At 40.9% G+C, this 26,775-nt stretch overlaps 1 protein-coding gene across 1 annotated transcript in view; it reads left to right on the plus strand.

Moving 5' to 3' along the window:
* The window catches only part of csmd2 (CUB and Sushi multiple domains 2), an 81,795-nt gene that overhangs the window by 5,081 nt on the left and 49,939 nt on the right, over positions 1-26,775 (plus strand). The window contains exons 2-5 of the mRNA XM_061266718.1: positions 4,075-4,291; positions 11,256-11,368; positions 18,029-18,223; positions 20,296-20,503. Coding sequence (XP_061122702.1) covers positions 4,075-4,291; positions 11,256-11,368; positions 18,029-18,223; positions 20,296-20,503 — 733 coding nt within the window. The remainder of the gene's footprint in view (positions 1-4,074; positions 4,292-11,255; positions 11,369-18,028; positions 18,224-20,295; positions 20,504-26,775) is intronic.

Here is a 26,775-nt window from a genome sequence, read left to right on the forward strand (position 1 = left end):
CATGATAGACTTAATGTAGCATCAATATCAATGAACACTTGCAAATGAAGCTTCAAGATGATTCATGAACCCCTTGTTGTGTTTATTGAGCCCTCTAGATGTCACTAGAAGAGCTGAAAGCCCACCGACTTGCCATTTCTTAAAACCCTCACTTTAAACCCACATTGCCATCGAAAGAAGCCAAAGAATACAGCAACTGGTTCATGAAGCAATTTTGAAGCTTCATTTTCCCATCACTACCTCATATGGTTACTCTCATGCTTTTCTGAATCATTCTTTAGTTTTTATGAATTTCTGAAGGTCATGGTTTGTTGAATTTGTAGCTTGTCTTTGTTGAATACGATCTTAGTAAGCCGCACCTCAAGCATTTCCAGTTCATGTAGAACGAGCCCCCTTTTAAACTGAGCCATAATTCTAAAAACTAAATCTAATGACAAGCCAAATGAAGACTTGATCGTCATGACCGAGACTATAAACTGAAAATGTTTACTGCACCGACAAATCAATTGAGCTGTGTGGTCAGTTCCTCTCTAGACTTGCACGCAATTAGACTGCACGGAAAGAATCCTGCTCCGAAGATCATAAGACTAATTTATGGATTAGCTACGCAAAATAGTTCCCCTTAAGTGGACGCAGACGCTTCTTTTGCATTTCCTATCCGACTATAACTCATTTCATTATCACCACACTGCTGATGCTCAAAGTGAAGGAAGTGAAAATGAGCTGCTAATTAACTTCCACGTTTAACTGAGGTGTCGCATCAAACAGTGCCGGCGTGGAAAACAAACGGCGAAATGTGCATTTGGTCTTGCAAACGTGCCAGCGCAAAGTGTTAAGACGGACTGCGGCAATAATAAATTATTGAAAGAAGGGATTTGTCTTTTTCGGTGTCGTCGCCATGGCAACAACATGCATCTTCAATGAAGGCAGCCGTTAATGAGGCTTCTTGAGCTGCACCATGCATTAAGCCTGTTTTTGTTTTTTTTCTTTTTTCAAGAGGATTTGCAATTTGTTAACGTGATAATAAAGAAAACTCCCACAGAAGCGGGAGTCTTTGTAAAAGTTGGGAGGGATCATCAAGTCCAACATGCCTTTGACACTTAAAGGGGTTGTTTTTCGCTGTTTATCATCTCTAAGCTTCGTGCGTGGGTTGCCGAGAAGTGCCGTTCTTCATTGTGGCACAAGATAAACATGATGCTGCTCAAGTGGGATAATAAGGAGAAATAATACCGCTATTGACTCTCCTTCTCAATTTAATAGAAGGCTTCACAAAATTGAGAAATAGGCTTTTTCCTCTCAGTCTAATAGAACACATGCTCTATTGTGGATTATTTTTACCCAGCTAGCTTTTTCGCATTAGCAGGTTGCTAAATTTGGTGTGATCATCTAGAGATGTGCAAAGTGGACGTGTTTATAAAATGCAACTGGCATCAACGGTGTGCTCATGATTGCTTTCCAAGCACAATGCCAAGTATTGGATGCACGTCGTCTCTGGACTCCAAAGCAGTGGCAAGGGTGTTCCGTGAAGTGACAAATTATGCATCTTTATTTGGCAGCTTAACGGACAATTCCGAGCTTAGCCAGGAGAATGTTACCTGGCTGACTGCATTGTGGCGTGTTAAGTTTAGTGGGCGGATAAATTGCTGCAGGGCTTCCCAATTTGATCCAGTGAAGACATTTTAGATGTGAAACTCTTCTTTTTCAATCTCAAACTGCAGTCATGCTGCAAATATCTCGTCGCTCCTATGTGACCTCAGTCGAGAAGGGCAAAGCCCAAAATACCTTTGTTTAGATTTTTCCTCTTTCAAACTCATTTACTCTCGCTGACCATTGTTGACCTTCGCGTACACAGCCGCTGTCGTTCACTTTCATTTCTTCCAGTCTGAACCCTTTTTTTTTTTTATTACCTTCAGATGTTTCTCTGTATGAAACCTCCTGTCCTCTATATTTGACAATAGCCATTTTCTTTAACCTCTCATTCTCCTCTGCTGCTTCTCTCCTTCACCATATCGTGATATAGCGCAGGAAAGTAAATTCATCAAATTGGCACAGCGAGCCGCAAAGCAAACACTATAGCTCTTCTCGCACACATAATAAACATACAAGTAAAAGCCCCGGAGTGCTTCTCGGGTAAGGTCACACTTTTTTTCCTGTGCACTCATTTGGCAGAATGCACACTGGAGTTGCACAGTAGCTGTGAATTGTTGAAAGTTGACACAGGTCGCTGAATCAGCGTTTTTGCAACTTTGGGGAAACTACTTGTATGACATTCTACTTTGTAGCACAGCCAGGATTCATTTAATGGCAGATTATAAGGGCTGACTGCTGGCCAGGCGCTTCCCTTGAAATTTGCATGGAGGGGGGCCTTCGGTGTAGGTCAGCATCCCCCCAGCAGCTAATTTCATAATGCACCTTCAGGTGAAGTTTCAATTATTCATCCATGCCCCGAGTGCTGGTTCTGTTAATCAAAGCCTTTCGGCTTTCAAAGCAAGACAGAGTACTGTGGCGATGCCTCTTTTTTTTATTTTTTAAACACAGAAAAAAATTGATATGAGCAGAATGTTTGTTAGATTTTTTTTATGTTCTTTTTTTATTTACAGACCAATCCATAAAACAATAACTAATGCCCTGACTGAATTTTGAGTTAAAGAGGATTACCATATTTCTCCACAGATAAGACCCAAATCTAGAGTCAAATCCAAAACGTCTGTCCTGTGAGCCGAAGCCAAATGCACCTCTGTACCATCCATGGAATTGCTCCAAGTCATCTATTTTGCATATTATTAAAGATAAATTGGCCTTATTTTCTTTTCTATTCACACTTTGTAGTCATTCATCAAGCGTTGACTTCTCAGCAAAGAATAAAGTTCCTGCCGTCAGACAAGTGACGAAGTGGCTCATTTAAAAGCACTTACTTCCTTTTAATGTCAATATCGTGTGTCAGTATAGATTCTAAAATCGGCCACTTGGCACGTGTGCTCACACTGTGAAATATCTTTATTGTACATATTTAATTTATTCTTCCTCCTGCCTAATCCATCTTGTAATTGCAAATACATTGGCATAAATTGCCTCTCTGGATTTCTGGAATTTTATGACAGCATAAAATTCATGACAGAGGACTGGAAATGCATTCACCTTCAGATCACAGATCATTTTGGGCTTCAAAATCTTCTATTATTTATTCTTATTACTTACAAGGGAGTTCGCCGCCTTGTCTGACCCCATTTGACCCTCCTTCAACCTTCTTGTAGGAGCAATTGATTGATCTGATGGAGGCCTATAATGAAGCGAGCTTACTGACCTAACTGGATGTATGAAAATAAGATAGAGGTGGATGTGGAGGTTTTAGTTGGATATTAGTATTGACCCGATGCTAATGGGAGGCTAGCTACTGACTTGCCGGGCCTATTTCAAAACTTTAATGAAAAAACACACGGTGATTGATTGCTTTGGTCTTTTTTTTTTTTCCTGGTTAAATGAAAGCGGGTCTAATGAAGAGAAATACGAGTCGCACGGTTGTCTCGACTCGCTGCAATCAGAAAGCAATAACCAAAGTAAAATTGGTCATTGGCCATTATGTTCTCTCCTCAGTTTTTATCGTGGGAATGGGAAACCATTACTAGTAATGTTGAAAGGGACAGCTGTTGAGTGAAAGTAGCATTATTTTGTTAAAATTATCGAATGCTTACATTCGTCTTTTGTCCGTCTACACGTTCATGAATTTAAAGTACCGTATTTTCCGCACTATAAGGCGCACCAAATTATAAGGTGCACCGGATTATAAGGCGCACCTTCAATGAATGGCCCATTTTAAAACTTTGTCCATATATAAGATATATTTACGGCACGCGAGCCGGACTTTGGACACGCCCGCTGTAGTGGCTCAATATTGGTCCATATATAAGGCGCACCTGATTATAAGGCGCGCTGTCGGCTTTTGAGAAAATTGGAGGTTTTTAGGCGCGCCTTATAGTGCGGAAAATACGGTAGTGACTTTTATGTGTTTTTTTTCTGCATTTCTCTATTAATTAAGCCAGCCCAATTAAAGTATTTTCCTTTTTCTCTTTCCAGCTCAGAACTGTAGCTACACACTACACAGTCCCAACGGGACGATAGAGAGCCCCGGCTACCCTTACGGTTATCCCAACTACGCCAACTGCACGTGGGTGATTGTGGCGGCTGAGCACAATCGGATACAGTTGGTGTTTCAAGGCTTTGCCCTGGAAGAAGACTTTGACATCTTGTCCATTTATGATGGACCATCCAGTGCCGGGAACCTGCGGACAAGGTAGCTATCATTACATCATTACAACTGTGCTGCATTCAAAGTCAATGGTGATAAAATCAATGCAATGCAAATATGTAAAAAGACAGACCGAGCTCTGTGCCAAACGAGGTTCACATTTGAAACATCATTACACCCACATGTTAAAAACCTGACAAGCCCCTTTTGTGCATTACCTGTGTTTAATTCACATTAGCTGCCATTTTAAGATGCACCCACGGACCTAGCATTCAACGCTAATGCTATTTGAGCTGTTATTGCCTGCAGATCTGGCACTCCATCACACACATCCATTATCTGTAATTAGAGTCCATTTCCTGATTCATAGAAGGTATTTTACTAATGCTCTTAATTGCGTCGAGTCAGTTCGTACTGCACACGGTATAACAAATGTTTGGGATGTTATGGTTCTTTTCATATTCAACATGTTTGTTATGTGTAGGAAACAAATAAGCAAGGGTGAAGTGGCGTCACCCTCCCGCCCTGCCAGTCCACGTCCGTAATATAAAAATGTGCAAGTTGGATCATTTAGCTGCCCTTCGTGTGCTCTCATTTCCCGTTGGTGCCACATGTAATTTTCCTTCCATCTCTCATGCGTCCTTTTCTGCAAATTGTCTGTCACACCCTCAGTTCGATCCCCGTCCAATCCTTTTAAAGCTCTTTTTAAAACCTGCTCCAGGTCTGGGTTGTGCATGTTGTTTGTTGATTTGAATTGAGCCAACAAACTTTTTTTTTTTTTCTTTTGAGTTACAAGTTAGTAAATATTATCTGGCTCACTTCATGTTAAAATTATAGAAAGTTGGATTTGTATTAAATAGCAATCGACATGGGGTTGGGAATAGCAGAGAGATACAAATTTGGGTATGATTCTTAATTTTAATCATTAAAGCCATAATCCCAATTGAAAAAAAGGCAGTCTAGGAAAATACTTCAGTGTACAGCAAAGTAGCCCAATGGCAAATCTGGAGCGACAGAAGCTATCACAGTCAAACAAAAGCAACTGTCGCTACAAAGACAAGAAGGTCTCCGACACCTTTTATCAGTCACTTCAGAGGTCTTGTCCCTCTGGCGACTTCCCAACCAGACACACTGTGACCCTCACGTTTGGTATCATGGCAAACGGAAGCAGTGACTCACACTTGTGCCAATAAGTGTGCCCACACAACACGATATATATAGTCGGGGTGAAGAAATGGGATGACGTACGCCACTTGCCGACTGCTGCTATAATTTTACATTGGCCATTAATCTCCCATAGCACATACTTTGGAAATTGACCTCTGTATGTAAACACTGCTTGTGTTTACATGTTGTGTGTTCCCATTGTGTGTCTTGCAAGAACAAATTACATTAAGAGCCATTGTGTTTGAGAAAAATCTTGCTGCATGTTTTTTCCGATACAGGTACCGATAAGGTCGCATCTTGAATTGTATGTTAATCAATTGTTGTGGAGGCCACACAAGAAAAACAGCACACACATTAACACTCACATACAGCCTATTGGATTTATGGTTCCTTTGAGCTCGGGCTGTTAATGGAAAGGCTACCACTTATCAACGCCAGCTTTAACAGCAGACTACTAAAAACAGAGGGGCGGGGAAAGAGTGATAGTCTGTTTTCCGTCATCTCGCGGAAGGGATTTGTGGGTGTCAGGTGCTTACTTGTGAGACAGAATTACTGGGCTCAGATTACAGAAATAATCAACTAGATGGCCGTGAATTTATTTGCCACATGCCTGGTGCTCCTCATTGTGCCTATTGCTATTGACGTTTTCCAACCCTTAGGCCTATTAAGCGTCTTTGCTGCACGTCAGCTATAGCAAGAAAAAACAAGTGGAAACTGTCCAGCAGTGAGTTTCTGCCCTAGTTTGGTGCTCACATTCTTTTGAGCAAATTTAGTCAGCGGTCTGCATGGATTTCGCCTCTAGCTGATATCTCTGTATTTATTTTTACGTTATTTTATGTTATGTTTTTTTTTTGTTATGTTGTGTTATGTTATGTCATGTTATGTTATGTTGAATCAAATCAAATTAAATATATTATATTATATTATATTATATTATATTATATTATATTATATTATATTATATTATATTATATTATATTATATTATATTATATTATATTATATTATATTATATTATATTATATTATATTATATTATATATCTTTGATTTCATCCTTTTGCCCTTCTGGGCTTTCTGAGGCATCAAGCATATCCCCTTAATTAGTGATTCCAAGTACCTTGTGAAATGTGATAATATTTTAAGTATAATAGCTCTGCCAATACACCCACTAGACTAAATGTGGCTAAAAGATTTGTCTGGCATGTAATTAGGACACTTGTAGGGTGACCAAGGTCAAGATGAACACGCCATATTTTGTCGCAAACATAACCGGAATTTGGAATGATGTGACAACAAATAATTCAAATAGCTCTAAAGAGAGAGAGACGAAAGGAAATACTGTGAAATTAATTCTTATTCCTATCTTCTCCTCACGTTCTCTTTGCCATGTTCTTATTTTCTGCTGCTGTTTGATCAGCTACGCCGGCGGAAGCAAAGACGTGCGCCGCTCTGAAAGTAAATAGCCCTGCTCGGGCGCACCATCGGTCACCGTGTCCCTGTTATCCCCGCTGGATAATCGGATCTTATTCCCAACCTTGTTTGGAGTTTATTATTGGTGGCCCTCCTGTGATGTGAGTCTGAACATTGCAGTGTGCGGCATCCTAATAGTGGAATCCAAAATATAGATTGCAAGTGTGGTGCTGAGTCAGAGACGCCGAATATTTCGACTACCGTATTTTCCGGACTATAAGGCGAACCTAAAAACCTAAAATTTTCTCAAAAGCCGACAGTGCGTCTTAAAGTTCGGTGCGCCTTACGTATGGACCAAATTCCTAAATTTAAACTGGCCCGAAGCGTTGTGTCACGAAATCAATCATAAGTGAATCAATCATTTTTGTGATTATAAAGTAATTTGTTATAATGATTTGATTAGGATTAAATATCTGACATGATGCATTAATGGTGCACTTTATAGTCCGCTGCACCTTATATAAGGACAACGTTTTAAAATGGGCAATTCATTCAAGGTGCGCCTTATAGTCCGGTGCGCCTTATAGTCCGGAAAATACGGTAGTTCAAACGCAATGATGCGAGTTAAAACACTGATTTTACGTTTTTTCTTCCTCTTTTTTTTTTTAATCAACTCTGTTTTGTCTTAATTTTCACACTTTGTTCACTTGATGAATCCTGTTGCACCGACTGAAACCTCGGCACTAGCGAATAAACAGATGGCATGTCTCTCGACGTATCTCTATCACAAGCTCACCTGCTCATATGAGTCATGCGACAGACAATCAATGTTTTTTCCTCGTTAATTGTTTTTTCCCCAAGGATCATTGCAAGGTGATTGGTGTGGAACAAGAGACATGCGAACGCCATCTCATTTCATTTGCCAGCTTTTATTTATTTGCTGCACGATTAATTGATATGTCGGAACAAGGGCGGACACGATTCAATGCAGTTATTTCACTGCGAGATTTAATCTGCATCTTTATTGATTCGGTGTTGATGTTTGATAATGCATATTTGTATGATAGGGCTTTCTCAAATCTGAAGTTAAATGCATGGATGGATTGGATAGATAAATGGATGTATGGACTCTTAATTTAGAAGAATAATGATGAAACAAAAGCAGGCACCAAATTAAAGACTCCATGCAGGTTATCTGGAGTGAAGCTGTGCCATTTGTGTGCATTCATCTGTAGCTCCTCCACCCATTCCCACGCATGCATGAGTCTATTAATTCAACCCGCTGATGACTTTTACAAATCTGCTGAGCAAATGATAAAATACTCAGTAGTGTGTTGCCACAATGCCGATGATGCAATATTTTCTGAAGCTCCACTTGTCGGTGAGCTCCAGTCTAATTTCACACCTTGGCTTGCTTTCTCGCACATTTGTTTTTAGCAGAAACACCCCTCGTCACTGTGGTGGAACCGCTTTGTTAATGACTTCACCGTGGTTCGTCTCTCAGGGGGGGTGGGCTTGGTTATCACTATCAGCACTCCGCATCAGTGACATGGGAGAGACTCACTCGTGCAAACACCTTGTGATGTCATGCAATTATGAATATTGACGAGTTGAGTCGGGCCCTCTTGATAGAGGAAGAAAGGAATGCATTTTTGAAAAGTTATTTGAAATGTTGATGAGTTGTGGAATGGGTAGGGAGCAGCGCCTGAGGATTACAAATTCTTCTTGCCTCAAGCTACAATCAAATTCACCTTTGCTGTGTGAACCGCTTGCCCTTTTTGGGTGCATTGATGAGTAGTGGGAAACTTAAAAGGTAATAAACCTTTTAAAATACGGAAACGTGTTAGAAACCTGCAGGACCACAAGCCTTAGCATTTTTGCTTTATTTAAGGATCCGCTAAAAAGAATTCTCGCTTCAATCCCAGTGGTAACATCAAAGCTAGGATATTGGCCTTGAGCAAAGTGACTTTATACATTACAGTTGGCTTGACGTGAGAAGATACAACTGGCACGTAAGGAAGTCTGACTAATTGCTTGTGAATTTCCTCTTATAAACTTTCGGAATTAAGTTGCAAGAATTAAGTTACTTGCAATGGGTCATAGAAATGCACTCAGCTTTTAAATATTTTGGTGCAGCATTTTTTTTTTTGTTGCATAATATAAATAAAATATAAATAAATATAATATATAAACAAATAAATATAAAATATGATATATATAATAATAAATAAATAATAAATATAACAAATAAATATTAATAAAATGTAAAAATACCTCCCTTCCTCTTTGCCATCAAAATCCTGCTGCTCTATCTATTTTTTATTTTTTTCCCCCCTCCTTCGAAATCAGCTGCTTCAGCACTCTTCTATCCCGAGAGCCGGCGCACACACCGAAAAGACGCACGCACACGCTGAGCTATGCGACTAAAGGATGAATGACCCCCTTCAGTCGTTGTCTGTTTACAGCCGCTAACGTGCATATATTTACAAGGTAGATCATAAACACACTCAAACTGAGATGTTCCAATGAGTCAACCTTCGTGTGAGTGTGAACGCACGATTGTGAGGTGTTGAATCCAAAGCACCTCCATTTTTAATGAAGGAGATGATGATTCATCATCATCGCCTGAGCTTCTCCATTCCTTTCCTCCGACTAGCTGTAGACATTTTGTAGCCCTCACATCTCCACCCTCAGAATCAGGCAAATTTGGACCACTCAGTAAGCATGGCCCATATGTAGGCAATCCAATAATCCCATCGCAGTCTTTAATCTCCCTTCTTTTGTCGAGCCAGCCTCTTTGTGCTTCACCGTGGTATCCACTTTGGTTTGTTGGCTGTAAATGATTCGGGGGTTGGTGTCAAGCCTGGGCCAGATGAGCTCGACTTTGATGCAGTAACAATCGGCGGCTTCCTTTCAGTTTCCTCCAACGTGCTCCATATCACCCCTCCTCATACCCTGCAGTGCGCTGCAGAATCAAGATGGCTGCCTTCCAATTCAATTTGTGGTCAGTGAAGGGGCTATTTGCATGAACATGTGTCCCACCACTGCGAAGAGTCAAATTATGCAATTTGTCTTTTTAGTATGGATTCATCTTCTAACCTGGACATAAACCAAGCGTGCTAAGACATTGTGTGTGTGTGTTTGTGTGTGCACGCAATGATGGGTCCACCTGTCATACAAAGGTGAGTGGTTTATAGTGAAAGGGGTAAGAATGATGTCCCTCACTGTTATTTACGACAGCGGAGCTGGATGACTGTGTTGGAAAATGAGATCTGCCTTCCCGTAGAGAGCTTTGGGATGGATTGCCCGTGATGGACCTCGGTTTGTTTGGGCGCTGAGCTAATGCTCCTCCCTGAATGAAACACGTCCACGTTTCGACCTTGTGGATGATTTTATGAATGCAGCTAGCACAGATGCTGCTCCCGCCTCCTTTCACAGACGAGCTGTGCAATTAAGATAACGATGCTAATATGTCACGATATGTCAGTCGTGTACTGTATAAATAAATATATGTACAATTATAACCATATCATGTACAATCTGAGCTAAATCGAAATAGGCCAATCTCGCTATAAAGGGAATGGGGTCGGTAAAAACACACCGATTGCCTTTTCCAGTACAATGCACTCTAATTAAAACTAATTATGGAAGTGTAATGTTCAATTTTTGTTCCCTAAATTACACACGGTGGACCTTTAGCACAACAAATCTATGCACAATTCAATAAAAGCACAAGAAGTCAGCAAGGACTTATAAATGTTATATATTTATTCGAGGAACTCAAGTAAAACAAACACGCAGGAATTCAACATTTATCGTTGTTAGAGCAGCTACATTTTTTGCTTTATCCACTTGAGATGCTCATTACAGGAATCTTTTGAGACAAAGCGGAAATCAATTATGATTATTTTTCCTAAAGGTTTAACACTGGCTCAGCTGTAGATCAGATTTAATTTTTTTTTATTTTAAAATCCAGCAACTCTTGACTTGGTCCAAAATAATGGTTGAATATGAAAGCAATCATGACGTGATGGAGGAGACGCCAAAAATGTCCTCTGTTTTGCTCCATAAATAGCAAACATATTTTCTATTCTGGCTAAAATGTTCCTCGTGGTTATTAGAGATGTTTGTTGACTCGAGGCCTGACAGTTTTATGTTTGTCTACTCAACTGTTTGCTCGTTCTTACACGGTGTCTGATTCACCGCATGATTGCGGTCCCTCAGTCTGTGCTGATGGAGAAGAATCTATCGAGCGCCTCTGTCTCGACGACTTGTCGTTTTAAATTGCTTTTTCGATGATTCAGGACCTCATTAAACACAGACACATCGAAAAAATAAATGCCTTGAATGCGTCACGAAGCAGCTGGCCAAATACGTGACCTATGTCGTCGATTCTGATTGTTATCGTCCCTCTGTTGGTTTGTTTTTTTAGGTTAACCGGTTTCCAGCTACCATCGCCCATCGTAAGTACGGGCTCCAGGCTGACTTTGTGGCTCCTGTCCGACTACGCCGTGAGCGGCCAGGGATTCAAAGCATCCTACGAAGGTAACATTCCTTCATTGTTTCCCATTAGGACACCAAATGACGCTATTTATCATCCAGAGACGGTGCTAAAAGGGAGAAAATACGCTTTCCAAGGACGGGGAAAAAAAAATGTTATCTCAAGCTGGCTTGTTAAGGAAAACATTAAGCTTAGCTGTCCTTCACATCTTTCGAGGGTGACCGACATGACGGAGACGATTCAGACGTGATTAGATAAAACATCCTGCGTAGTTTCATTTCAGAAGACTCCATCCAGCCAGGTTATTATCGTTTCCTTCACAGCGAAGGATGTGAAGCTTCATCACAGTGACATGAGATATTTTATGACCCGAGCTTTAATGATATTAACGACTGAACTCCCCAGGCCTGTGCTGGTGGAGCAGCCAACCCAGGAAGGGGTTGGGGAAGATGAGTCAGCCGACTAATTAGGCTAATTACCTGACAGAGGGATTGTCAGCCTTTTCGAGGTACGGCGAATATCGGCATGTGGCTCGATGGAGCCGCGTCGATTCCCAAGGGAGGTTTTAAGACCGCGAAACAGAAAGGAAATGTTTCGGTGAAAGTAATTCCGACGTGTTGCTTGAAATTGAGTAGTTGGAAATGCAGTGTAAATCCCACCATAAAACGAGGGATGTTGAAGTGGCGCTTTGTGTTTTTAGTTCCACGAAACCAGCTTGACCAGAGGGACGTTAGCCTCTGTTCTGCTCGATTGAGATTAGTTGCCACATAAAACCGCTGCGAACATTTCAGAAAAACACAGAACTTCAGTCTATAATTCATCAGGTTATAAAATTGAAATAAAAATGTAATCCAAACTAGCTACCGCTGGAGAATCTCCCGTTACCATGACAACCCCTAGATTCCCATTTTCTCAGCATCTCCCACCTCCGTCTTTTTACAAAGTATTTACTCATGTTTAATCACTAGCTTCAAATAAACTAGATAATGGACAAAAGGGAATTTGGGACATTTGGCAGATTTCTTCCAGGGTCTTTTGGGTATAATTTATTACTTTTTATTGTCCGAGTGCACTCTATTTCTTATTTTCCCTCTCATCTTGGGACCCCCCCCGACACAAGATTACTCTTTCCTAAACAGCGCTCCCCGAAGTAAAGAGATGATTATCTACTTGCGGACTTTGTCTTTCATCAGCTGCGTAGAGAACCGGCGCCTCCCAACTGGGTCAGCCAAAGAGAAAATTGCATAAATAAACAAACATTTCTGCACGAGTGAAGCAGTCTACTGTATAATGAGGTCATGTTTTTATATCTCTAATTTTATTTTTTATTTATTTTATTTTGTTACTTTGATTTCATTATTAATTGTATAATTGTATCCATCCATCCATTTTCTGTACCGCTTTATCCCCAAGGGGGTCGCGGGCTTTGCCGGAGCCTATCCCAGGCAGTAGGCGGGGGACACCCTGAACTGGTTGCCAGCCAATCGCAGGGCACACAGAGACGAACAACCATCCGCACACGCACTCACACCTAGGGGGAATTTGGAGCGCTCAATCAGCCTACCAAGCATGTTTTTGGGGATGTGGGAGGAAACCGGAGTGCCCGGAGAAAACCCACGCGGACACGGGGAGAACATGCAAACTCCACACAGGGAGGGCCGGAGGTGGAATCGAACCCGCACCCTCCTTACTGTGACTCGGACGTGCTAGCCAGTGCTCCACCGAGCCGCCTGTGTAATTTTATTTTTTATTTAATTAATTTTAATTTTTAATCCGATTTATGGAGTGGGAAATTATAGAGAATAAATAGTCTTTTTTTATCAATTATTTTTGTTTTTCTACATCAAATTTGACCGTTACCCTGCAGCATGACATATTAGTTCATAAAAAGATAGAAATTAGCATAATATAGCCAAAAAGGTCAGTCGCGACCCAGCAGCCATCTGCCCTTTCTCGTTTTCACTATAACAATGTACGTTCATGCTTCTTTTGAAATCTTATAGTTATACGGCAGCGATATCTCTGTTTGTGGCAATTAACGTTCACTTAAATGTTTTACTTGTAGGCATTGAATCCAAATTTGAACTGACTACATTTTTATCATTATTTGGATTCTTTTTATTCTTTCCCCTGGTCTTTTTTTTTTGTTTTCTGGGTGGCTGGACAGGTATGTCGAGACGAGTTGCTGTTCCGCGATGTGTCTAAATCCGCACGATCGTTGCACACAGCCAAAGGAAAACGTTCGTGTGTGGTTTAAAGTTTTGATTGACAAGCAAGAGGATCGTGTTATCCGGGCATGTGTGAACGCCACGAGGCTACGGGATTTCGACGACATTAGACTTTCTGCAATTTATTTCGGCGGTGGTGAGGTTAGGTCATCGCCTGGTGTGAAATCTACACCGTAAACCGCAATGAAGAAGAAGTAGTTAAAAGAACCAAGGTGTGAAAGGGTTAGCGAGAGTAGACAAGGATGACTCACAGTCGTGAGACAATGCAGCTATGAGGGGAGCAGGTTGGAAGCCCAGCGGCACTGTTCCTGCATCATTATTCCTGCGCAGTGCTTACCATTCTCTGCAGCCATGCTGTTTTTTTTCCTCATTCATCCCTCACCCAAAAAGTCCTCGAAATGATCGCCCTCTTTTCAACATTTCGACATCATGTATATTTCTTGACCTCGTTAAATGTTTGCATTTATTCGTGTGTTGTTTTCACCAGCTCACAATATCAAATTTATTTCCACGAGTGTATAATTCTTACTCGGCGCTTCAGGATTGTCGGCTTTGATGTAATTACAGCCCTCAACCCCCCAACCCACCTCTCAAATCCAAAATCTCCACCCTCCCATCATTCATTTATTTCAATTGTTTTAATGGCTGACTATGAAAAATAAGAAGTGGGCTTGATTGGATAATATGATGCTCAAGTTCAGATGCTTTAAACTTTAAATGACCAATCTATGCCCCATTTCTGCAGTTCTACACACTATGAAAAAAGGTGCGACGTATACTTCGAAAAATACGGTAATTTAGCACCGCTTTGGTTTCGAAGTTGTCATTTCCACAGTTAGACTGATTAGAATACGTAACCATTAATAGTCAGAGACAGCAAAGTAGGCAAATTTCGGTAAACCCCTGCTTATAATTACGAAGCTGCACAATAAATCCAATTAAGATTTCAGACGTGTTATCTACTCTGATTAAATACCCAGATGCTTACGAACAGGGACGTGTGTATTTTCAGCCGCTCTATAATTGATATCAACCGACCCAGCTCCTACTCGGCCGCGCCGTTTAATCATTTGTCCGTGTACGAGCTGGAGTCTAATATGCAGTCGTTCATCAGGAAAGAGTTATCGATCAAACATCGCCTCTTTCGTTCTCTGGTTCCTTTCAGGGTATATTGACTCGAGAATAGTCACTTGTTAGCCGGCGAAATATCATAGGTCGATCAGAAGGTCAAGGGAATCGTCAAGGGGTTTTTACAAAAGATATAGAATATGGAGTGAGATGATTGATTTGATTTCACTGACTAGATTGGATTTTTTACGTTTTCTGTATTCCATTCAAGTAAAAAAGCGCAATATGTTACATTTTTTTTTAGACTGATTCATTTATTCGATAATCTTGCGTACATATTCGGCAAAAATAATATGCAGAAAAGTTGAAAGGATAAATGTTATTTTTTTATGAGTTTCTGAACAATACCTGGAAAAAAAATAATTTGTTTTTCGCTTTTAAGTATGTGCAGTTTTTATGAAAACAAAATCCAGACATTGATAATGTGTGAGTTTAATAATTTACTAATAAAAAAAATGGGAAATGTCAGGAAAATGTCATGAAAATTAATTGGGAATAAACAATTTGACGATGCATCTACTTTAATTATTGTTGAGCGTCGGTAATGTGTTTATCAGTAAAACGGGACCTACTCTTTATCGAATTGATTAAACAACCACATGAATATCTGAACTGTAATGTCCTCCCGTCACCTCGGCTTGACTTTAATCTAGGTGTCCACACGTGGTCATAAACAACATCACATTGTATTGGTTATCACTGATCCCAGATCCAATACAAATTTAGTGCTGTGATGCTTGCAAAGCCTCAATAATTTGCCGTAACATCCCACCTAATAACAAATGCCCGCACAAATCAACAAGATTTAAGCGCATAGGCTGGACCTGGAAATTCACTCCACTAAGCCACACAGAGAAGGGAAGAGTTGAAAGGGAAGCAAGAACCTGTGGATGTTAAAGGGGTGGACAGGGTCGAGCGACGGTATTGATCAGCGAGTTTTCGACCTCAAGCCACTGCTGCTTTTAACGTAATTACGAAAACATTGTTTATTGACATTCCTGTGTCTGTTAATGTGATATTTGGTGTGATTGGAAGGAATATGCTTCTGGTGTTGAATGGAAGAATGCTTTTTTTTTGGGTCGAATTAGAGGGCTCCAGTTTTCCAGCGTTTTGAGCAAACAGGGTGCATTTTCATTTGCCTCGGCACGTTTACGCTCTGGCACTTCCTGTTCATATATTCCTCTCTGGTGTGCCTTGACTGTTTCCAAGGCAACCTGGCGAGCCAGGGAGAGAAGTCTGGCTGAGGGAGGGGCAAAGCGGGACAAAATGTAAGAAAGCAAGATCATGCAGATTTCATCCAAACATGCTTATTAAGTCAGTGTTTGCCGACGTATTTGATATGTGTCTAATTATATGTCGTGTATTTATATGTCCCTATTATTAATAATCAGAGAACTTGATTTCTGCACAGCAACAAGTTTTAAGTCAACATATATCGCTGAACAGCCGGCAAATAAAATGAGGTCTGTGGAATTTTTGGAAATTAGATCATGTCACACAGATGGCGTGACATGAACTTCCCTTGTGGCTTCCCTTGCTTCACTATCAACCCTAGCATATTGGATTGAACGTGATTTCCTTGTGCAAACATCATATCTGCATGATCTTTACATCTCACCTAAGCACCTACTCTTTCATTGAATTTGCTGTCAAATGCATTGGGAAAAAAAATCTTTATATCCACATACATACATAAACAACATAAGGTAAGGTAATAAAATAAGGTACTGGTAAATCGTTTTACGATTGCCATCTGTGCCTCTAATATCGTAAAATGTTTCGCTCCTTCACAATTAGCCGAGGAATCATTCAAAGTTGAAGGCCACATAGCTACGACATTAAGCGGAACCAAGGAAGCCTTTCGGAAAGACGCCATCACTCTTGTAAAGTCCGGGGGTTGTCCTTTGGGACTGGTTTCATGCTGCCCAAGTCCCCAGAAATAAGAGGAAAACGGGAAGGGGTAAAGAAGTGCAGAGGGGGTGATGGATGGTAAGGTGCGCTTGTTCATGCGTGCGCACAACTTGTCTGTGTGTATGTGTGTGTTCGTCCAGTTTTGTGGGCCCTTGATCACCTTTGCATGGCCGCTCCGTGCTCCACCGACAGCGATGCCTTGATGGACGACGGGCATCATTTGCCGTCTCAGCAAGGGGAAGAGTGTAAAGCGTCTTGACCCCGGGGACGAGTTGTGTCTCTGTCTCCCATCCTGGTGACTTATTGAGCTGCCATGACGCCCCACCGCCCAAGGAGGGAGAGTTGTTGGATGTTTTGCAGTCTAGCATAATGCTAAACCCTTTTAAACAATATTACTGAAAAGGACGATTTCGAGGCGACACGACATACTAACTACCGTATTTTCCGCACTATAAGGCGCACCGGATTATAAGGCGCACCTTCAATGAATGGCCCATTTTAAAACGTTGTTCATATATAAGGCGCACCGGATTATAAGGCGCATAGAATAAATAACTCAACGTTGCTCAAACGTCAATGCAATCATATAGTAACACTCGAAATAGTGAAAACAATATATCAATAACTCAACGTTGCTCAAACGTTAATATCACCCGACACACAAAATAAACACGTAAAGCTTACTTTAATAAATTAGTCCTCATCCACGAATCCATATTGGTCCATATATAAGGCGCACCGGATTGTAAGGCGCACTGTCGGCTTTTGAGAAAATTGGAGGTTTTTAGGTGCGCCTTATAGTGCGGAAAATACGGTAAATGCATTTGAAATGGAAGTCAAGCATGATGGAGAGATGCCAGGAAACCATGTAGCTGCATGAAAACCATTCTGTCCTCTACCGAGTCCCTGCAGAGATACTGAGTTGCATCCAAAGTCCAGCACATGCTCCGGCCAGCTTGCTCTCTTATTGTGGAGGCGCACAGGACTTATAGCACAAAGTCACAATACACGCTTATGTGCACAGTGATTTATCCACATGCTCTAAAGACCTATTGTTCAAGACTCAGCAAGCTAAGGCGCTTCTAGAATAGCATGTTTACCGTAGGCACATTCATTTTGCTATTATGTGCCCACTGAATGGTGCTTAGAAAGCCGCAGTCAGATTTTGTTATTGTTGTTTTGCTAGACTATAACAGCCCAAGCCAAAATAGGCCCAGGAAGTAAAGATTGTCTGAACAATTTCCAGCTCAACAATAGGATGACTTGCATGTGAGAAGGAATAAACAAGAAGAGACAATTTTGACTTAATGAATGGTGATGCTAATTTGTAGCACTGCAATTTGCATAATTTAATTACGGTCTGGCTTTATAATTCATGTCTAACGTTTCCACGTGACAATTTCCCAATGTTCGACTAAACTCGTCTGTTTCTTCCAGCTTTGCCTAGCTACACGTGCGGAAATCCTGGAGTGCTTCTCAACGGACACCAGCAAGGGACCACGTTCAACATCGGAGACAAAATCCGCTACAGCTGCAACCCGGGTTATGTTTTGGAGGGTCACACAACTTTGTCTTGTCTTGCCACTTCAGCCGGTACTGCTGCGTGGGATTTCCCTCTGCCCTACTGCAGAGGTACGTAACATGGCATCATTCGATTATTTTTGTAGAATTCATAAGCTGTGATCAGCCGTTATTAAAAGTCGTCAGTCTCTATGTAGGTTCTTTACATGTCGAGGATTTGCTACACCTAAATATGCGAGTTTATGTCAGCATGAGATGAGACACCGTGCCATCTGCATCCAGGCCAGGAGTCAGGAAGTCCTCACATGAGCGAGCACACATGGCTGGGCTCACTCACATGCCAGAACACGCAGTTACATGCCTGGTCAACGCAAAATTATCGTGCATGCATTTTAATAACAATACCGGAATGAATTTTCTTCAATATTCTTTTTGTTTTTTGCACATTTTCTTATACAGCACCAGCTTGCCATTTAGAACCCAAATGTGCTATTTCATTTTCCTCAACAATGCTCACCCAAACTCCTCAGGGTACTCAAGGATGTGATTCTGTCATCTACTCAGCCAAAATTACACACAAGTTGTTGAAGCTGGCAATTTCCCTCGTGATTAATTCAAGTTTCCCAGTAGCACATGAAATTCAACATGTACTCCTGCGGGCGTCTTCACAATGCGTATGAGAATTTTTAATGATACTCTAGTTTCAGGCAATGGCTGCCCATTTGTCTTGGTGCAGAACTCACAATCTGCCGTTTGCCGCGGCTGCCAAATGCTTCTTGCCCAGTTGACCTATAATTGAGGGTAATCTATCGGTGGCATTAAGTGACTAGTGTTTTGTGGCTGGACACTACATTAAGTATGGTTGCTCAATTGAATGAGATGCTCCATGATAATCGGGTTTAAAAATGCATTCATGGTTTTTATAGTTAAGAATTGCAAAATATGTGTTCAGTAATACTGTATGGCGTTCCACAGGGTTCAATCTTAGGTCCCATACTGTTTTCATTGTATATGCTGCCCCTGGGTTCCATTTTAAGAAATCCTTTCTGATGACATTCCACATAACATTCTGGCCTAGATAGAAGATGCTGGACTGAGTATCACGAAGCTCGCGGCGTCCACATTTTAAATTCACTTGCTGAATGCTGCAAACAATACCGAGGTGAAGTTCGGTTCCAGATTCTGCCCTTCAAAAGTGGAGAAGCCAGCTTGTGTGGAATTTTAATCCTCTCCCTCATCCACTGTCACTGCAACGATCACCACTCTCGCCATCGCTCCCTTTCTTCATCCCCCAAGCCTTCACTTCTTTCTCCGTCACCTGTCTTCTCCTTCTCGCTGCCCTTCTGTCTTGGTTTCCCTCCTATTTAAGTTCACACCTCACAGGTTTCCGCTTGTCTGTACACTCCCTCGCTCTCCCGCGGGGTAGTCGCCGTTGTGACAAGTAGGATGGATGACGGACAGCTCGAGCTGGCCACACACTGACGAGTCGCACACTAGACTGAGACGAAGCCACACATTTTAAATCACCCGGGAAGTGACATATTCACAACTAGTCCATTTCAGTACCTTACACACTGTGTATATTCTCCCATGAGAAGTGATCTGTTGTATGAAGTGATGAACATATCAGTCACCAGACGGGCGATTAATCCGCTTAACACATTCAAAGCATTCTTGAGCATCCCTTTAAAACAGATCTGCCTTGATTAACATAAATATGAATTAATCAGGGTGTAATTATGTCTCCCCAAGTTGTATCATGTTGCATCATGCACTCTTTGCCCCACTTGCACGTTTTAAAATCAATGTAATCCTTTCTGGCTCTTGATCATGGAGGACGATAGAAGAACATGCTCACTGTGCGTCTTTGTTTTCCATTAGGATGCTTTCCCAGCAGTGAAGGAAAAAAAAAGCAAGGCAAATCTTAAACTGCAATGTTGAGCTTGTCTCATCACTGTTAAGCTACTTAATAATCAGATGTTTTTTTTTTCATTCAAAAACTAGTTTGAGAAGTGTTCGCATTTGCATTATAAAAGTGATAGAACAATCAGGTTGCTATTTTAGGTTTAGTGTATCCAACCCCAAAAAAAATAAACCCTAAAATGTATTTGTGTGACTTTGAAACTGTTTGTGTGGACCAAAAGTTTATTTTGGAAAACAATTTGCTGTCCTACTCCCCACAGCGGACGACGGGTGCGGTGGGACACTCCGAGGTCAGAGTGGAGTGATCACCACTCCCAATTACCCCGCTGAGTACAACAATAATGCTGACTGCACGTGGACCGTCCTGGCCGAGCCAGGAGACACCATAGCCCTGGTGTTCTCTGACTTTCATCTGGAGGATGACTACGACCTGCTGGAGGTCAGCGGTACCGAGGGCTCGTCGCAGTGGTGAGTAGTCAGCTTATTTGTGCAAAGAGCTTAAACCATAGGATGCGTTGTGATTTTCAAGTAGAACGAAGCCATTTTGTGAATAACCAATTACCGTATTTTTCGGACTATACAGCACACTTCAAATCTTGAGGCTGTACTGAATATTTTAAAGTCTGTCACATACACACACATTGTTATCCTTTCAATTAGTCGGTCTTGGGTAACTTGCATGTTCAGCTCTAACGATGAGGAGGTAGGACATCATGATGTCAGCGTAGTCTTCCCGCCATCTGTGGCAGCTCCCACTCGCAATGACAACTTTCTCAGCACGGGAAGCAATTAGTGAGCGGGGCAGACAGGAGAGGTATGTATAGATGCAAGCAACAAAGCATGCACAATATACAATATGTTCTACCAGGAGCGGCTAGGTGTCAAGAATAATCTACCCGATGAGCTGTTCACTTCAACAAAACTTTTAATTAAAAGCTGCATATGTCAATACAAAGAATAATGAAGTCGTTCAGCATAAACACTGAAGAAAAACATACAATGATGACTTGGGACTGTCCAACAAAAGAAAACTGCTCCATATGAGAAGACTCCTTAAAGTGGCAGTATGTGCTTCTTTTGTACATCCGACAATACAATGTCATTGGCCTCTTGTCCCCGGACTTTGATTTGTTCTCTGTTGCTGTACCGAGACACACATCTCGACAGAATCAGTCCGTTGTTGTGATCTGGAGTCGATCCATGTAATTGCTTCACTGTCTTAAATGAAAACTAGTGGGAGGAAAGTGACACTGTTGATTTTGGAGAAAAGAAAAAGTTTGAAGGACTGTTTATAGTCAAGAAAATGTCCTGGTTCCACGTCATTCGATAAATATAATAGCAACCTCCATGTGACAGAACATTACAACATACACAATGTTCCAACCTATGACAGAATAACCTTCTACCTGCATCAGACTGTAATTATTTGAGACTCACAACTCTTATGTACCTACCTTCTTGTTTCGCACACAAACCCATACTTTGATTGACAGCCCTGCAGAGTTAAGATTCTGAAAGGCAGTACAGAAAAGATAACCTTGAAAGCTGCCTTCAGTAGCGCAGATGTGCATGCTGATTAAACGGCACACTGGAAAGGTCTTGCAGAAAGACAAACCGGATTCATGGGGTTACCTTGGTGTGGCTAATGCAGGAAATCCTGACGTTCAGAAGAAAAAATGACTGGAGCAAAGGTGCTTTGTGCAGGAAGTTAATTAAACTCTGTCAAATGCGATCAAACAGTGAGCGTAGCGTCGCGTTGATCTGACAGCGTTTGATGTCTTTAAATCTACAACAATATTATGATGGAGAAGGGAAACATCTAGGCAGGATGGCAGCCCTCGAAGACCCTGAATTGCCCACCCACTGCATGTCAAACTTGGCATTTGAGTCAATCCAGTAAATATTCAAGTTGCACATTTAAATGCAGCATCTTCTGGTAAAGCAGGTAAAGTCATTGAAGTGGTTTTACGATTTGTCATGACAAAACAACACAAAGGCAGTTATTTTGAGTACCGTATTTTCCACACTATAAAGCGCACCGGATTATAAGGCGCACCTTCAATAAATGGCCCATTTTAAAACTTTGTCCATATAGAAGGCGCACCGGATTATAAGGCGCACCTTCGATTAATTCATTTTAAAATTTTGTCCATATATAAATCCATATATTTGGACACGCCTGCCGTAGTGGCTCAATATTGGTCCATATATAAAGCGCACCGGATTATAAATTATATAATTGGTTTTTGAGAAAATTTGAGGTTTTTAGGTGCGCCTTATAGTGCGGAAAATACGGTATTTCAATAAGCAGACGGTGGATACTTGCCGCAAATGTGTCTAAATGGAGGCTTCAGCCTGGTAGTGGATTGGCTGCGTGCTCTTCGGGGTTATTGTTTGTTATGCTGTGACCTGTTTCTCATAACGCCGACTGGCGGGATTGGGTGCACTTTGCTTCAGAGCTTTGCTGGTAATTCACTGCAGCATCACAAGTCCGGTCACGTCTCCTTGGGGCTCAACTGTGGCATTGCTCCTTCTCCTACGCTCCCTCCACCAAGCGCGAGTCATAAAACGTTTGAGCAGATCGTTTTGTCTGATTGTCTAATGAAAGTCTATACACTTGCATTACATATTCTATAGTCATTTAGCCTAAGTGGTGCTCTCATCATAAAAGCAAACGAATCATCCAAGAAAAACCTGAACTAATAGTGAATTGTGTTTGGTTGTGTTTGATAAAGTTTCGCAGACTGCAGTTGTGACTCACCTCCAATTTTTTTTTTTTTTTGCATGACTTCATTCTGAACCATCACAAAAAATTCCCATCATACTTTTTTATATTATATTATGGGCAATGAAAGTTTCTATTTAGTTTCTTAGAAATTTATTTTGTGCTACAAATCATCTTTTTCCAGCTTGAGGCTTTCAACTTTACATAGGTCATCTAAAGATTACAAAATAAAAGGGATGTCAAGGATCATTGCGTCAACCTCCGAATTATATACTAGCTATCAAAGATCTCATCTCACAGCATCTGAATCCCTTTCTATTCCACGTTATCATACAATTATCTTTTTCTTCGTCGTCTTCTTCTTCTGACTTCAGACCTCGCGGAGGTGTTTGAAAGTCAAACGTATCGTTCGTAGTCGACTTTGATATCCTATCCTTCAAAGTCTACAGATACGACTAACCTGACTGGAGAAGACCTTTGTTTTACTTTTTAGAAATATTTTGCCGTCATAGTTGTAAAAGTTTAGCCTATCAGTCTGCAGCGATGGATCAATAGCTGTCGTCATCAGTCTGCCAACCAATGCCCCTCCGAGCCTATTCGTCTGCCTAAAGATTTATTAATGGCAGCTCTTGCTTGAAGACTCAATCTGCAACGTGTCATCAATCAACAATGTTATCTCCAAAAACCTTGTGCCGTGTTGCAGATTGGCTCATCGTAGACCTCCGACACTTTAATCCATCCTCCCACGTGTCTCATTGCTCTTACTAAAAACTGCAAGGTGATGTACAGTTGGATAGAAATCAAGGTTAGCAAAAAAAATGAGTGAAAGCCATTTTTGTGGAACTTTACAAAGTTCCCTCTAGCTTGTTTCTCACAGCGATGTAAACATGCAACACCGGATTAGCATTGTGAATTATTGTTGATCATCTGTGTTTTGTTAAGAAACAGCAGGAGCGGGAATTGACTTTACAATGTTTAGGCTAACGGGCAAACTGGCTCCCTGGAGGTGTGCTGCTTATAGTAAAGTGCCTGTGTAAGCATGTCACACCTTATTCCAGCGGGAGCAACAGAACATGCAGAGGTTAAAGGCAATGGGCCACATCACTGCACCCTGACTGGGTGTCTCTTTAGCTGTGTTTACACGGCACCACTGGGATCCAATCTGTCACTTTTAACAATCCCTTGCATGCACTCGACACACAAATCTGCTGATGCTTAGGAAACAACTGAGGTATTTTCCTTTTGGATTTGTCTGCAGTAATATAACAGTCTCAAGAATAACATCAGAAATGCAATACTACCTGTGGCGTCCCGCAGGAGTCAATACCAAGCCCGGAGATTTTTATTAGATGTTGAAATTAGGAAACTGGTTTGACGGTTTATTCGTCTCACTTCCTTGGATTTAATTTCATCTCAGGGATGGTAGTCTGTCCCTCTGCCATAGGTTCCTTAGTTCATCAGCTCACCATGACCTTGAGCAGGATAAGCTGTATAGGAAATAGATGATGGAATACTGTAAAAGTGGAATACTTAACAGACAGACATCACAAATGTTTATCCCTTTAGAATTATATTTGGATCCAGGTTCTAAATTATCTAGTTGTATTCTAAAAGATAAGCAAAACACAATACATTTAATGTGTGGCAATAGTTCAAAGAAAATTCCCCACTGGCCTTTAAAAGCAGACAAACGTATTCAACTAAATGTTGACATGGTTTTGGGTTGCTACACTAACAATGTCATCTTGCCACTTGCAACCCCCTCGAGAGCACAAACATGTCGCTTTTTGTTCCGGGTCACTGCTCAGCCACAACCAGTTCCACAAAACATATTCGAGACTCCGCTTTTTCATAATACAATCCACACAAAAAGATAAAGCATACGCACAAAGCCATGTGCAACATCTTTGCAAGACTAACCATGTTGGCAAATAATTTAATATGACAGCAACAGCCAAGAGCATCAAGACTGCCCACCTTCATGCCAACTCAAATCACTTTGTTGAGTTACATTAACATACATTAGGAATATATTAGTTGAGGACTGCAATGTTCATAATATTATACTGTAAGAGTAAAAAATATTGAGCCTATAAATCTTAAACTACTTTTGGTTTATTGAATAGGGATGCGTCAAATGTGCCTTTTAGGCCAGCATGACTCAGTTGATCCTCCTACGCAATGTTATTTCTTTTTAAATAATACCAAAAATCTTTTTAAACTGAATATTTAGAGCCACAAGTTGTTAGTTGATTGTCCTCTGTGAATTAGGTGTGAAATATTCCTACTCATCACTTTTTTTTTTTTATTTGAGGTGACATTCAGGGCAACCTGAATATATTTACAGAGGAACCTTTATGAACTCGGGTGAACGTGCCTTGACCAGCAATTACCGGCGCTGCACGGCAATGTGCCTCCCATAAAAACTCTTTTCAACTGCATCAATAAACGTAGGAAGCCCAAGGGTGACAGCCAACCCTAAATGGAAAAGACAGTTGGGTGTATTCTGATTTCAACTTTTTTTCTGGATTGCGGAGAAATATATTGATTTTTATATGAACAAAATTAACCAAAAAATCTCTCTGGCTGATTGAATTTTTAAATAGTTGGCAAAATGCTCGTAGGGTAGCAGGGATGATTAAAAAAAAAGATTAGTCTGGTTCGGGGACACACTGAGGCAGAATTATTGCTGGCTAGCTTTTATCTTTTTTGTACATCAGTGTTTAATATTGTGGCATTATTAGCTTGACTATCATGCTCCCAGACGCTGTGATAGCGACGGATTACGGAAGGTGCTGCGTCCGCTGAACTGGGGTAAAGCTGTGTGATTTGTCATTGCATGATTAATTAGTGAGCTGTTTGCATGGACGATATGGATCGAGCTCATCCTTTTGTCCCCACCGACATTCATAGAATGCAATGGCGGGATCCAATTAAAAATGAGCACATGTTGTTTATCAGCCACAACTTTTCAAATATTTCCCCTCACTAATAATCAGACGGAATGTCAAAAAGCATAGCAGCAGGAAAGATTCAGATTTTTTTATTTTTTTTTATGTGTGGATATGATAAGGAAATTAATGACTTATGTATTACGATTTCAGCAAGGTCAATTTGTATTTGTGTGGCAAATTCTCATTGTCAAATCTGATTGACCTCTTTAATGACACCAATTGGTAATTTTACTGACGGGAATTTGACTAAAAATTGGTTTGGCTCGTTACACCATCTTGCTAGTTAGTCCCGGAGTGTAAAGTGTACAACATTCAAGCAAGGGTCTATTAATTATTGATATTTGAACAATACACTTGCGGGATATACACAATGACTAAGTGTGCCGAGCAAAACATGTCCCTGGTTGAAAATGGAAAGTTCCCATTAAGAAATTTGTTCTTGCCAATTTTTTTCTTGTCTAAAAGAATATTTTAAGGAACAGAAGTACTATTTGTAAAATAGGCTTATGAAAAGACATTTTTAATATTAGAACAGCTTGTTCAAATTATTAAATGTCTGAAGTAAGGGCTTTTGAGTACTGAGCAAGAAGTGGTTCATTTTGATACAAATCTCATTCCGTGCCCCGTGGTACCAAAATATGCTCTTGTGGCTTCATTGGGCCTCACCCAATTTAATCAAGTGATAGTTTGAAGAAATTCAAGTCACTGCGGGATGGACGGGTAAAATAGCAGCGGCTCAAAAAAAAAAAAAAAAAACTCTTTCCAATTACTTTATATTCACGTGTACTGTAATAAAGCTGCCAGGAGTGCACGTGATGCATGAAACTATTTTAGCACTCAGGAGTTACACGTTATTGAATTTGTAAACTACACACTGTGTGTTTTTTTATTTGAAGTCGCACAAAGTAACATAAAAAAAGCTACTGCTGTCAAATGTTCCATTTTTAGGAGGCTTTAAGATGTGAGGTTTCTTATCATCTGAATCGCATCTGCAGAAGCGGTAGCTGTTGAGGTTAAGGGGGTGGGGTGAAAGGTCAGCGCTGACTCTGGCACATGGAAAG

The sequence above is a fragment of the Syngnathus typhle genome, linkage group LG20 (assembly GCF_033458585.1).
Source record: "Syngnathus typhle isolate RoL2023-S1 ecotype Sweden linkage group LG20, RoL_Styp_1.0, whole genome shotgun sequence".
In the NCBI taxonomy this organism is placed as follows: Eukaryota; Metazoa; Chordata; class Actinopteri; order Syngnathiformes; family Syngnathidae; genus Syngnathus; species Syngnathus typhle.